At 47.3% G+C, this 15,505-nt stretch overlaps 1 protein-coding gene across 8 annotated transcripts in view; it reads right to left on the reverse strand.

Annotated features, from left to right (window-relative positions):
* SUPT3H (SPT3 homolog, SAGA and STAGA complex component) overlaps positions 1 to 15,505 on the reverse strand; it is a 2,933,604-nt gene that overhangs the window by 1,004,084 nt on the left and 1,914,015 nt on the right. For all 8 annotated transcript variants that reach the window (XM_078647631.1, XM_078647630.1, XM_078647629.1 and 5 more), the window contains one exon: positions 6,038 to 6,124. In XM_078647631.1, coding sequence (XP_078503757.1) covers positions 6,038 to 6,124 — 87 coding nt within the window. The remainder of the gene's footprint in view (positions 1 to 6,037; positions 6,125 to 15,505) is intronic.

The following is a 15,505-nucleotide window of genomic DNA, read 5'->3' on the forward strand; positions in this document are numbered from 1 at the left end:
TTCCCAAAGGATATGTAAAAAGGTCGCATTCAAACCACAACCACGCTTGCATAGCCCATCCGAAGAAAAGCCCATCGCCACCAGACGCGGACCCGTGACATAAACTCGATGAAGAATCTTAAGTTGAACCAAACGGAGACGGGCAGGAATGGCCACCTCCTTGGGAGAAGAGAGTGCCGACTGCCAATCCTCGTCGTCCAGCTCCAACCCATCGCCAACCCAGGCCTCCCGAAGTCGGACCAATAAGTCCGCCCGATTATTGATCAATTTCTTGTAAATCAGAGAAATAGTACTATCGGGAAGATGCCCATCAAGGACACGGTCTTCGAGGGGGGAAGATTCAGGCAGGGCCTCATTAGGAACCAAAACTGAGGCGAGGGCATGCCGGACCTGCAGGTAACGAAAAAATTCCCTACCACTCAAACCATATTCCGCCTGGAGGGCCTGGAACGACTTCACACTACCGTTCGAGCACACATCACCCACCTTACAAATCCCTATCATATCCCAGCGGTCGAAACCCTTGGTAGACCAAAGTCCGCCCAAACGTTCCGAGGCGTAAAGCGGCGTCGCCAACGTCAAGCGATCCTCCCATCCCAAACTCACATTCGCAGCTCGCCATACAGTTACTGCGATCTTGGATGGGCCCACAAGATGGCGCCCGGCCGATCGAGAATAAAGTGCTCTAGTAAAGTCCCCACCCGGGAGCTGGAATCTGTCCATCTCGAACGCAGGATTACGACCCGAGGAAAACATCACGTGATTAATGGCAGACAACTGGGAAGCCCAGTAATATCGCTTGATATCGGGGAGCGCCATGCCACCGTCATACCAAGGGATGGTGAGCTTTGCGAGTGCGATACGCGGACGCCCATCCCATATCAATTGCCGCTGAAGACTCTCAATCTCTTGGAAATAGGTCTTAGGAATAGCGTCATAGGAGTTTTGGAGCGCGTAAAGAAATCGCGGCAAGGACATCATTTTAAACAGAGCCGCCCTGCCCAGAGGAGACAAAGGAAGCTTACGCCAACGGGCCACATCCAGGCGCAATCTAAGCAATGGTGGGAGGAGATTACGCTCAAAGCGGAGCGTCGGGTCCAACGTGATAAAAATCCCTAAATACTTGAAACCCGAGTGGACCACCTGAATCGGAAGTCTGCTCGGCAAGGGGGGCAAAACCCCCGAAAGAACATATACACAGGACTTGGTCCAGTTAATAACAAGGCCCGAATTGGCCCAAAAGGAAGCAAGAACGTCGAACAGAACAGACAGAGATTTACGCGGGGAGGTGAGGTATAAAAGGATATCGTCCGCGTAAAGCGACACGCGGTCCTCAAAGTCCGGAGACCAGCGGATCCCCTTCAGGGAAGGTTCCCACCGAAGCCAAGCAGCCAATGGTTCCATGGCGAGCGCAAACAGTAACGGAGACAAGGGGCATCCCTGACGGGTACCCCTACCAAGGGTGAAAGGAGCCGAGACCCTACCGTTCACCACTACTTGCGCCAGAGGTTCCGTGTACAATAACTGGACCCAACCAATAAACTCAGGCCCAAAACCAAATTTCTCAAGAGCCGCCCAAAGATAAGGCCACTCCACCGTGTCGAAGGCCATGGAAGCATCCAATGATGCCAAAATGGCCGGCTCCGCCAGAAGCCCCGCCCCGCAATCGCACCGTGAAGACGACGCAGGTTCAGAGCCGTGTTGCGATGCGGGATAAATCCAGATTGATCCGGATGGACCAAGTCACTAATGACCGTCAAGAGACGGGATGCCAGGAGTTTCGCCAATACCTTGGGTTCAACATTTAGCAGGGATATGGGCCTGTAGGAGGAACAAAGATCACGTGGTTTACCCTCCTTGGGGATGACAACTATTGTGGCCAGTCTCTGATCATAAGGGAGAATACCCCGTTCCCGGGACTCCAGAAACATGGCGCGAAGATACGGAGCCACCCTATCGGGACGCAACTTGTACAATTCGATCGGCAACCCGTTCGGGCCCAATGCTTTGCCCGAACGGAGGGAACGGATGGCAGTAGCTATCTCATCAACCGTAAAGGGGGAGTCCAACGCCACACGGTCTAAATCGGAAACAATGGGCAGGGCTATATCACGCAACAAAAGGCGAGAGTCAACCACATCCCTCTCAGACACAGGGGTATACACCACACGGAAGTAATCGGCAAACCGGTCAACTATTCCAATCGGGTCCGTTACACTCACACCACTCGCAGACTGAATCACGGGTACCACACGATTAGCTCTCTCCTTCTTATCCAGCCATGCCAGCAATTTACCCGCTTTGTCACCCACATCATACAAGCGACCCTGTTGCTCCCGAAACATCACTTTGGCGGCATCTGTGACCATGGACTTATAAGCAAATTGTTTCAGACCCAGGGCATGGAGCTTCTCAGGCGTGACACCAGATTCCAAACCCTCCTCCAATGCAGAAATCTCCCCCTCAAGATCAACCACCTCTCTATTTCTCGCTCTCTTGGCCTCAACAATAAGGGAGAGGGCCTGCCCACGAAGCACGGTCTTAAAGGCCTCCCATAGGGACACAGCAGAGGAAACCGACCCCTCGTTATCCAGAAAATACGAGTCAAAGGACTTAAGCAGAAGGGTGCGGGTCTCGGGGGAGGTGAGGTACCACGGATTAATGGGGGCCACCCGGCCCACTGCCTCCACTCCAACCTCAAAACGAAGCCAGAGCGGAGAGTGGTCAGAGATACCCCTGGGCAGGTGCACTATCTCACGCACCGCTGGGGACTGAGCCGCAGGCATCAGGAAATAATCCAGCCGAGACAGACTCCCATGGGCCCCAGAGTGAAAGGTGTACTGAAGCTGCGTAGGATGCAAAAGCCTCCAGCAATCCACCAGGCCAAAGGTATCCAAAAATCCACCCAACCACTGCTGTGCCGCAGGGGTATCCCTAGGGGGGTGGCGATCGTGGAGACCGGAGACTACGGAATTAAAATCACCAGCCAGAAAGAGAGTACTATCAGGGAGGTCCAACAAGACACGGCCCAAATCTGAAAAGGTAGAAGTCTGCAAGCCGGGGGGCACATAAACAGTTAACAAGGAGAGGGCACGGCCTTCATATCGACCCACAAGAACAGCATACCGCCCCCGATCATCCTGAATAACATCATCAATAGCCAGGGGGAGGGAAGCCCGGACAAGGATACCCACACCCCTGGAACCCGAGGTAAACCCCGAATGCGCTACGAGGCGATAGCCCCACCTATTCATTGCATGACAAACATTGCCTATCAAATGAGTCTCCTGCAGGAAAACAATGTCAGGAGATAAACGTCGTATACATTTCAACACCACACTTCGCTTGATACGATCTCCCAGACCATTAACGTTCCACGAAACAAATCTCAACCCGCTACCCCCCATCCCACCCGAAAAAGCCCAAACCCCCCACCAATGAGCATGACCATAAAAAGCAGTCCAGATACAGAATAAAGTCGCCTTGAACCCAGAACACACAAACAACAAACTTCCCAACCACCCACCCCCCAAGTAACAAGGAAACACCCCCCACCCTGCACCCCTGCAAAAAGCTAAAAAGCCACCCCAACCTGCAGTGTGCCTGTCGCCCAAGAACCCCTATTCTACACAAAGACCCCGGAGGAGGAAAGGCTCTGTCCCACCCGCCTCCCGATCAAACCAATGACGAGAAAAAGATCATACATCAAAACACATGTGAGGTAGAGGAACATAGGCTTACATCCCTGGAGAAGGTATACAAAACAAGGCATCAGTCAAAGATAAAATGTTCAGCTCTCTACGCCACCCTCAGCACCGCCCGGGTGGGCGTCGGACTCAGTCTCAGGAGGTCGATGAGGCAGGGAGTCTAGCCAGTCATTCACAGCATCTGGCCGATCAAAGAAGAAAGTACGATCATTATACTCCACCCGCAACCTAGTCGGAAAGAGCATTGCGTAACGCATCCCCATGTCCCTAAGACGCTTCTTGGCACCACGAAATCCCATACGCTGCTTCTGGACCTGTTGGGAAAAGTCCGGATAAAAGTTCACCGTGGCATTCTCAAAGGCCACCGGGCCCTTCACCCGCGAGGCCTGTAGGATAGCGTCCCGATCTCTATAGTGGAAAAGCTTTGCAATAATAGGTCTCGGTGGGGCGCCTGGCTTGCCCTGGCCCCCTGGAACACGATGTGCGCGCTCCACTGCGAAAAATTTACTAAGGCCAGACGGAGAAAGGTGGTCCTGGATGAGGTCTTCAACCAGGAGATCAACCGAGTGGGGTTCTGGATTCTCCGGCACACCCACCACGCGAACATTACAGCGACGTGCCCTGTTCTCAAAATCCTCCAAGCGCCGGGTCATGAAATCGTTCACCCTACGGAGATTGCCGATCTCCGTCTGAATATCAGAGACGTCCGTCGTGAGGCTGGATGATTTGATATCCAACGACTTCACCTTTTCGTTCGTCTTGGAGAGATCGGCTCGAATCAAATTCACTTCAATTGCCACAGTGTCAAGTTTGTGGGCCAAGGTTTCGTACTGTTGGCCTATGGATTCCCTCATGCCAGAAATGGCGCCCATGATGTCCTGCAAGGAGGGCTCCGTCGACGCATCCACTACTTGATCGGACGCGATGGGACCGGGCAGGGCAGCTCCGGGGGACCCCTTAGAGTGGGTATAACGATCCATAACATTGGATTGAACCGGACCCCCGCGCAGAGGTGTCTTCGTCTTGCGCGTCTCTCGGTCCCCTCTGCCCGCCATCTTGAAGATGCGTCACGAGTAAAGTCACCAGGGTCGACGGACCGGGCACCAGAAATGGAGGCCCCGGGACCAAAGGACAACAAGAGGGATATCACCAGGATAGAGGCAGCCCACTCCAGGAACAGTGCAGCCAAGGGCCAGACAACCCACTCGTGTCCCGGCCGCAGCTCTGGCCCGGACCTCTCACCAGTGTCCCAGTCTGAGGCAGAAACGAAACCGAAACTTAAGAAGGGGACCCGCAAGACCAATCCCCCTGCCGTTGTTGTTCAACTCCAAGACGGCCACCAAACCTCACCCAGTCCCGGGCGTACTTCGAGGGTGGAGCCCAAAAGTTCAATTGAACATAATTCAGGCATCCGATGTCCAAATCAGTTTCTGAAAGGTCCAGGTAGATCAGCCCAACGTCCTCTATATGAATCCTCGTAAAAAATCAGGATTAAAGCAGGATATTAAGCCGGGAGCGGCGGGGGTCCGGAGAGCGCTGTGCTCACGCGGCCATCTCGGATGCCCGCCAAGCTCCTCCCCTGTAATCAGGCTTTTAAACCTTTTTTTAGATCGGAAGTCCAATTCTCCGTTCATTCCCTCAAAACCACATAAAACTTTCACACAGACCATTAAACACCTACACCTACCTAACTGTTTTGGGTAATGAGTCATGATAGCGATTGCGTCATTTCCTTTGTTCTCGGGAATAGGTTAACAGGCTATTTTGAGGTCAAGTCATTGAGACTTATGTTTTTAGATTTACAAATCCAAACAGACCTCTTCTGGGCTTACCCACAATGTTAACTTTTTCACAATTGACAGTAAGTGGATTGGTAAGTGGTCCACTCTGTAGACTCACAAGTCAGCTCATTATTGCACAGGTAGCCAACTGGTTCGGTTATAAGTATCCTCTCAATGAAGGTTTGGGTCACACTAGGACTTTTTTGGCAACGGGACAAGATTCGCGATCATAGGGTCTCCGCACTGCTCGACAAACGCTAGGTTATCCCTTGACCATGCTGAAGGATTTAGGTCAATGTAAAGACAGAGAGAGGCTGGACTGCATCTTCACCACAAGGAATACATATGTAGATTGAGATATATAGGGTATTATATTTGTATGTATTCACGAATGCTCCTCCTCCTAGTCTTTCCTCCATTCTTATAACATCTTTATGAAAAATACAAAAAATTACCAGAAAAAACAAGCGTATTTTGCTGGTCGCTTATTCCATTGTAAATTATTTGAAAAACAAGATCAAAACAGTATTAAAACGGTCTCAGTCTTACCTTATCTTTTCGCATCAGAAACAGGATATCTTCAGCAGAGATGACCCGAGATCCCCTCAGTTGGGAAACTTCAGCTGCTTGCTGCAACTATGAGAGAAAAAGGCAGTAAACAACAGCGAAAATGCAAGTCTATTATGAATACTTTTTATTGGATCTTTCATGAGAAGAGAGTACAAAAAAAAATAAAACCGGGCAAAATAGTCAAATTGTAATTAATGATGAGAGGTGTGTACCCTCTTTTCGAGGCAGGGATCCTGGATAAACATTCTGCATCAGTATCAGGAGACATTTTGGAGAATGCTGTACATGTGGTATATTCATCTCATGACTGAATGTTCAAACATGTCGGAGGCCAACATTTATCAGATGTACCCATCTGTATCGATGCACGCAGATGAACTTGATAATTAATTCCAGCTAAAGTATTTTCAGGCAGCTGGGGGTTGATCTTAGCTACAAAATTGGCACCAATCACTAGGGGAGAGAGGCACATACTTTGCCAACTGCAGCAAATATCTTTGCACTCTCCATGCACATCAAACATTATTTTTAAAAAACGAGTGCCTATAGGGATCAAAAGCTCAAAGTGCATATGAAACATTTTTCAATAGTATTGGGTTCAAACGTGTTATAACTTGAAACCAAAATACACTAATAAATGTGCACAGTTTGATCATGCTGCTTCATTCTAAGGGATTCAGGAAAAGCCAGAGATGGGGGAGAAGTATTGCTAAAAACAGACCTGAAACTAGAATTAGTACATTTCAGTTTGTAATATCGATCCTAAAGTATGTAATAGGATTCTCCCTGCTTCTGATCATGATCTAGTACCTTGCTCAAAAGTAAAAAGTGAGAATTGTAGCTTTCACACCTGGATAAAATAGGATTGTATGGCAGGACTCGAAACGAGGGTTATGCTGAGTCTAGCTGTGACACTGCTAGTCCCCTGTAATAAGAATAATAAAATCAGTATGCTAGAGTGATAATTAAAATTGAGTTGAGATATGATAACGCCTAATGCAGGACACAGTTGGTAGTTTGAAAGACCAGTCACTGGGTCAAAATATAGCTGCTACTTAAGTAATGGGGGCTTTTCACTTATTGATTTAGGAAATGTTAATATGAAGATATAGTCTGTAGCGGATGGCATATTCGTCTCCAATGATGGAGTTTATTACACGAAAGTATGGCTCTGTCCGAGACTTATATTCTACTGGACATACGGTTTTCGGAGTAGATTGCATTAAACCTCTTCTAATATGTGTGTGCAACAAATTATAAACTGCATAAAGATGTGCCTATTTTCATTTTACAGGTTTTAGATATTTTTATAAGACACACAATTGATGGACGGAATGCAGACCAGATCAAAACGTTCACCCCCCCGTCAAGAGATTTGGGTTAAAATCCATCATTCTTTTGCTCACCATGCCACCGCAGTTTAGATCTGGCCATATGCAAATTTGTCTTGACCCTGTGCCTCATGGGAACAGCCCAGCCGAAACTGCCAAGCCAGGTTCTCCCTGGACCGGAAATAAGCATCCTAGGACCGGTTTCAGGGTTTCAGCACTCATTAGCCTGGATAGCTTGAATTCAGTGGTACAGTGAGCCCAGGACCCACGTCTGGGCGTACCCGGCGTACTTAGGGCGAGAAAGCAAAAGACACACGATTGATGGACGGAATGCAGAACAAATCAAAACATTTACCCCCAGTCAAGAGATCTGGGTTCAATCCATCATTCATTTGCTCACCATGCCACCGCAGTTTAGATCTGGCCATATGCAAATCAGTCTTGACCCTGTGCCTCATGGGAACAGTCCAACCCGAGGGGTGAATGTTTTGATTTGTTCTGCATTCTGTCCATCAATTGTGTGTCTTTTGCTTCCTCGCCCTAAGTGCGCCGGACGCTTGTTTGCGTTCCAGGGAGGATCTAGCTTGGCAGTTTGGGCTGGGCTGTTCCCATGAGGCACAGGGTCAATACTGATTTGCATATGGGCAGGTCGAAACTGGGGTGGCATGGTGAGCAAAAGAATGATGGATTTATCCCAGATCTCTTGACTGGGGGTGAATGTTTTGATTTGTTCTGCATTCCGTCCATCAATTGTGTGTCTTTAGATATTTTTATACCTATCTCCAAGTAGGGGTCGTTCATGAGATTGAGAAAAGGATCAAGAATTTTAAAGAGAGCTATAAAAGAACTTGAGGCCTGATTACGAGTTTGGCAGTCTTGGAGCAGATTGCCACTCGAGCACCCTGCTCCAAGACCGCTAAACCTCTAGTCCGTCTGCCCGATTAATAAATTGTAAGAGAGCCTTAGAAAGGCACTGCCGTAGAAATGTATGTGTAACAATTCCTAGGCAATCTTTCTAATTGCCTAGGAATTGTTACATATATATTATTTCCCTGTCCTAGGAATTTTTATCTTTGTTCAGGGGGTCCTTGTTTTTTACATATGACCGCCGTAGAAATGTGCAGTCCGTTCCTGCACTGACAAAAATGCACAATGTTGTGCATTTCTGTCCGTGCAGGAACAAAGGGTGCAAAAATATTGGGCGGGGAACACCATGTGCCCCCCTACATACGCCCCCATGCACAGAGGCAACAGGGGATCCTGTAGAGCCCCCTTAGTTTCCTCACGACCACCCTTTTCATGGCGGGGTCACCCTCATGAAAAGGGTCACAGTGAGGAAACTCGTAATATGCTTGGCGGTACTGCAGCAGCACTGCCAACATATTACAGCCCCACACCGCTGCATCACCACCACAGGATTAGGAAACCCCGGCGGTTCTGTGGCGGTCCCACCAACGGCGGGTCCAGAGACCACCACCATGGGTTAGGTGGTCCCATGGACCGCCTAACTCGTAATTAGGCCTTTGGTCTTCAAACTTGTTCTAGTAGAACATATTGGTGGGTGTACTTTACTCAATACATAAATACAAACTGCGCAAAACCGTAAAACACAGCCAAAGTTATTATCAAGCAAGAGAAAGCTTTTCCTCTGTAAAATTATATTTATATATGTATGCGTCTGAGTGTATAGGCTTTTGCGGAATTTCTCCATGCAGTTTGGCAGCGTGTGTGTGAGTTGTGTGTGTATGCACACTTCTAAAGAGAGCAAGCAAACCTACAAATTACTTTAATGCACCTGAAAGTATTTTCTATAACATGCCACCCTTCATGTCCACATTAGCAATGGTTTTACTCAGTTCCACAGGCTGAATAAGTGCATTATTAATTTCCGAAGCTCCCATGCTGGTGTGGCCTGAAATAAGTCTATTCACCAGCTAAAAAGATCAACAAAACAGTAGCTGCTTCTAATATCCAGAGGAAAAGAAAGATTGTAGTTTGGCAAGAGTTCAGTAGGCACAGGCTGCAGTCCATAAATCATAATACTGGACTGCATTAATTTTTTTCCACACTCATCAAATGGACACAGAAAGATGGCTGTCTGGTGCGCCAGGCACAGCACATAGTGCAGGAAAGGCAGGCGCTATTTCCCCGTGAAGACTCACTGGGGTCTTTAGAGCTACAGAGAGGCCTGAGACTCGGGGAATTTAAAGGAATTCATAAGCGACTGTAACACAAGCTGCCTAGGAACTGCACTGGAAAATGTAAGAATGTGAAAAATGATAGCTCCCCTTTCTTGGCGGATACAGAGTCAACTCTCATTTTGATTAGTTTGAGGGCAATCAGGGTACTTGTATTTCCCAAGCAAGGGAAAAATATACCTTATAGAGAACATTTGTTACAAAAATGTTTGTTTATTGTGTGCTGTTTGCGAGCGCTTATTCCGCAGAATCCTAGGAACACATTGTACAAGTTGAGTCTGTGTCCTCTGAAGAAAACGCTTGTAAATCTCGGTCCTCGTGCTGACGGGACACAAGTGATATACTGGCAGCCATTTTCTTAAGCTGTTTCAAACAGGGAAACCAGTCTCCGGGCTTGAACCGGGATGTAAATCAAGGTTAGCCACATCGGAAAACCTACCCTGTAGTTATTATAGCTTGGGCGCGGCGCTTCCTGCGGGGCTTCGAAGCGGTATCCCCCCAAGCACATTGTGGGAAATATTTATTTACTAGGAAATACAGCCTGTCACTGGCAGATTGTTCACTCAATCTACCATCACAGTGTTGTTGCAAACACGTCAGGGGTATTACTATATATCAGAGCTGAGACATACGTCATGAAAAGTCGGCCGACCCTGGCTGATGTGCAATAGGCATTCACTGGTCATCCATCTGAATTTTAATGTAAATAAGGAATGCAGAGACTCACTGTTTCCTGGAGTAAGATAAAGACAGACCTGGTTCATTAATAACAAATACTCACACAGACAGACGACGGAGTAATTCTTGCTAATAGTTAAAACCCCAAAGTACGGGGCACAAGTACTAAAAAAAGAAGTGGGGGGGACTAACCAAGTTAGTATGAAAGTAACACCATGGCGCGTGATGTCACAGCTTGTGACCTCGCACCTGGCATCACAGTAAGCGACCTCACAAGAAGTGACATCAGATATTAAGACTGCACAAATATGTTTAGCACGTTTACCATGAGTGCATTTAAGAGCATTACGAGATTTAACAAATGAGATTTTGTGCCAGGGTTGTGCCAAAAAAGTGGTGCAAGCCCATCGCAAAATCTAAGCATCAACTAATTTGTTTGTTTTTCTTTCTAACTCTACCACACAGAAATTGGCACCAAAGAGAAACATGGCAGTAGATCTGTTCTGCTTAACTGGTTGCAAAGTCTGCATTTTAAAGTATCTCATGGGGTTAAGGCACCTGCTGCAGAGATATTTGTGTGCCCAGTGAATCTCAGTGAATAATAATAATGGTAAGACAACTCTGGAGGTTAATGCATTTGCTGGAGAGATCCGTGTTTCGTCTAGTGCCAGTTTTGAATCAAAATAGCATAGAGGGTTAATGTGTCACCTGCTAAGCACATTATGCAATATCCAGATGACAGATTTGTATTGTCTGTAGATAAGTAAGTGGGTTACTGCTTTTACGTTATTGATTGCGAATATTATTACTGAAAGTGCATCCTGAGCTCTCGTGTGCCTTTGCCTGTGAGTACGCGTTATTGAAGGATCAACAACCTATTTTAAGAAGTGTATATATTTTAACTCGCAGTTTTAAAAAACGCTTGTTCCTCACCTGGTGCGAGACTGCTTCGCCCTAGGTAGCGTCACGACCGGCCTCACACAGCGCCGCTCGTGCTAGACGCTGGTCACTCACCCCACCCACCGGAGCCGCCATCTTGGGTAGGGAAGGTCGACGGTCCAGATTATCGTCCCTCCCACCCTCCTCCCGCCCACCACAACTATGGATAAAAACAACAGACCTGCCCGACCGCGCAGCGGGGGCGCGCCGGCGGCGCGCCAAAGGCAAGCCCGTCTGCGCCCGTCCGCGCCTGGACCGGGCCGAGGGCCACTCCCCCTGGTTCTGACCCTCTGGCTCCACAAAGATTGTACACGTCGGACCGGCTCTTGGAGCTACGTCCTCCTCTCTACCAGTCCTGTTGCATCTACGACCCTCTGCTCTTGGTAGGAGGTGCCATCTCACTCTGTCCACATTGTCAAACTACTTTACCAACTGTTATGAATCCTTCCGCTATCATCAAGGCTATACCAACCAAAACCTTCTCGATGGCCCTCGCCAATGCCAGCTCGCTCGGTAAACACCGACAGGACATAGCGGATCTCATAGAGGATAGAAAACTAGATATCTTATTTTTGACAGAAACATGGATGGATAATTCGTCCGATCCGGATTTAGTGATCGCAGTGCCTAGTGGATTCACTATCCATAGATTAGATCGGCAACGTAAGAAAGGCGGTGGTATCGCTATCATCTTACGTGACGCATTCACCGTCAGAACTAACATTATTACCACACTGTCCTGGGAAGCTCTACAATTTTCCATTAAGTTAACTCCTTCCTATAATTTTAAAGGGATCCTTTTGTACCGACCACCCGGGTCAAGGACTGGATTTATTTCCGAGTTTAGGACCATCTTCGAATCATCAGCTCTGGACAGTTCCTTTTCTGTCCTCGGTGATTTTAATTTTCACTTTGATAAAACCGAGGATAAAGACACCGCTACTTTTTTAGCGGATATGACAATCTTTGGTCTTCCATTGTTGGTCAAAACCTCCACACACGAAGGTGGCCATATATTGGACGGTATTTTCACTAACCAGATGGATCTATATGTTTCACAAATTCTTCCCCTAACATGGTCAGACCATCACGCTATCCTGGCCACATTGACCATTAATAATCCCGCAGCCCATCGAGCTTCTAAATCTTCTTTTACCTCTCGACAATCTTTTCAGGCGTGGAACGACATTAATCATTCCAGCCTTGAAACACTTCTGACTACATCTACCCCCCACTTGTCTGCCGACCCCAACATTGCTATTTTCCAATTCAATAAGTGGGTCGGTTCTGCTGCCACCTCTCTGGTCCCAATTAAACAACACTCTCGTAATAGGCTCGCTCCATCAGCCCCATGGTTTTCTGAGGCCTTAAGACTACAGAAGCAGCAGTGCAGAAATAAGGAGAGGCACTGGCGGAAAGATTACTCGGGAGAGGCCAGATTGAAATATAAAGAAACACTGGCTATATATAAAAATATGATCAGTGACGCCAAGAAAAACTATTACAGCGATAAAATTGAACAAGCTAAAAATTCCAACAAGGCATTATATGAAACCACCAAACAGCTAGCCGGGCTTTCTCAAAATCTGTCTCCCCCTCCTTCCCAATTTTTCTGCGATGCCTTGGCTAACTTTTTTTTTAGTAAGGTCAATGATATTTACTCGGTCTTTGCCAATAATATTAACATTTCTCCCAAGCCATCTACTACACCCTGTACTGGTCCAACTCTTTTGGAGTTTGCAGAAATCTCTAATACCCAGACTGCGGATATCCTATCCTCCATCAGATCGGGTTCCGCCTTGGACCCATGTCCGGTTAAAGTTTTACTTCCTGTCATGGAAGCTGTTCTCCCCGCTATTACACTGATTTGCAACTCCATGTTCAGTACTGGCATTTACCCAGCCCCTCTAAAAAAAACCCTAATCAAGCCATTGTTAAAGAAACCACATCTTGATATGGATGAGTTAAAGAACTACCGTCCCATTGCCAGCCTCCCAGTTCTGGCAGAAATAGCCGAAAAAGCACTAAACCAGCAACTCTCGGCTTTTTTGGAGGAACATCATCTTTTGGACGAATCCCAGTTTGGCTTTCGTCAATGTCACGAGACAGAAACGGCTCTGATAAAGGCCGCGGATGATATTAGAACCATCCGTGATGCCGGGGGGTCTGCAGTTTTAATACTCCTTGACCTATCGGCAGCTTTCGACACGGTCGATCATGCCACCTTGATCGACCGGGTCGAGAGCATGGGTGTTCTTCACAATGCGAAGAAACTCTTGGCCTCTTTCTTGGCTGACAGGACGCAGGCGGTTACACTGGGATCTTTCCAATCACCTACCTTGTCTCTGCCATGTGGAGTTCCGCAAGGCTCATCCCTAAGTCCGACACTTTTTAACATTTATGTGTCGGACCTCGCCAATATCATTCGGGCCCATGGGATGAGCCTTACGTCCTATGCAGACGACACCCAGTTAGTCCTAGCCATCAAGAATGATGGCCACAAAAGAGCAGATGACCTCAATTTAGGCATGCGGGCAATTGGGACCTGGATGGCTTCCAATTGCCTAAAATTGAATTCCGAAAAGACGGAAGTAGTAATCTCTGGTCACCTGATTCCGGAATGGTCCCCGCGCTGGTGGCCTTCGTCATTTGGCCCTCCTCCTGAGCCGGTTGGCAGGGTCAGGAATTTGGGAGTCATTTTTGATGACCGTCTCACTTTTCTTTCACATGCCAACCAGATCACCTCCTCGGCCTTTTTTAAACTAAAACTTATTAAGAAAATCCTCCCTTTCCTTCCCTATGCAGCTGGCAAAACCTTGGTTTCTTCTTTGGTATTGTCCACCCTTGATTACTGCAACGCCTTGTTTTTAAATGCTCAGGAAGGAGTTCTGAACAAAATGAAAATTGTTCAAAACTCTGCTGCTAGGCTACTAGGAGGAATCCCCAAATCTCAATCTGCCTCGAAAACCATCAAAGACTTACATTGGTTACCTATCAGAAATAGGATAACATTTAAATCCCTCTGTTTAGTCTACAAGGCCTTGCATCAACTGGGACCAGCATTCCTGGCCCAAAATCTCATCCCCTACTGTCCTTCCAGAACTCTACGCTCCTCCAGTCTAAATGACCTAGTGATTCCTCGGACTAAATCTGTTGCATGGGGCGATAGAAGATTTCTGGTGTCTGCCCCCAAGCTTTGGAACTCTCTGCCTTACTCGATTAAAACAAGCCCTTCGCTATGGTCTTTCCGTAAACGACTCAAGACCTGGCTTTTTAATCAGTAATTCTGCCTGTACTAAGTAATCTCTGTGCTTCCCTCTAGGGTTAATTTCTGCTGATACTCTAGCGCCGAGACGCCCATGGGCCTTTGTTAGCGCTTTATAAATTTTATTAATAAATAAATAAATAAATAACACAGAGAGCCTTTTGTTACTTGCCGTTCATAAATTGTAATCGTTCTAATATAGCACAGTGAGGTATGTAGGACAAGTGACTCCTACACATTGTAACCCTCAATGTCTTATTGTCTTATATAACACATCTTGTACATTGATTTAGACACTCACATGATTTATTGTCAATGTATAATGTTTACTTGTGATGTAAAACGCTCCGACACCCTGCGTTGGGGTGAGTAGCACTATAAAAGAAATAATATAGTGGTATTTAACTTCTTATTTGGGTAAATTCTGGGACAGATCAACACATCTGACATTCTTACAGTGCATGCATATCTTATGTACAGGGACCGAACGAAGTCAAAAGCATGGCTCTCTTAAGTACCGGTGAAGTAATAACAAGCTGTGTGCCTTTGACTGCGCTCCATTGCATTTGAATCTAAGTCTGAGGCACCAGACCCCTCCCAGCCATGATACAGGAACAAAAGGAGGCCTGATAACCCCTTACCTTCGGCCTTTATCTTTGTCTCAGCTAGAGGTGAAAATAGAAAAGCCTCTCATCGCCTGCACCTTGCTACTGGGAATGGAAAGCAGACAATGTGCAGGTGCTGCTGAACGTGTTCTGTTGTCTGCAAACTACATCAGGACAAGCTCAACATATTTCATTGGGCCCTATTTCTTGGCATGGTGGACGGCGTCTATAGTGGGTGGACGCCATCTACCCGTGTGTACCCCCGACTTGTTCCCTGCCCAGGTAATAGCTCATGGTAGGATTCCAACCCATTGTCCTTTGCCCACACTGCCACTCTAGACAGGAGAAAGCTTTTTGAAAATCAGTACTGACCCTGCTCCTTATGGGAACAGCTGGGACAAAACAAAAAAACATGGACAGGGATACAGCTT

This window comes from Lissotriton helveticus, chromosome 6 (assembly GCF_964261635.1).
Source record: "Lissotriton helveticus chromosome 6, aLisHel1.1, whole genome shotgun sequence".
Classification (NCBI taxonomy): Eukaryota; Metazoa; Chordata; class Amphibia; order Caudata; family Salamandridae; genus Lissotriton; species Lissotriton helveticus.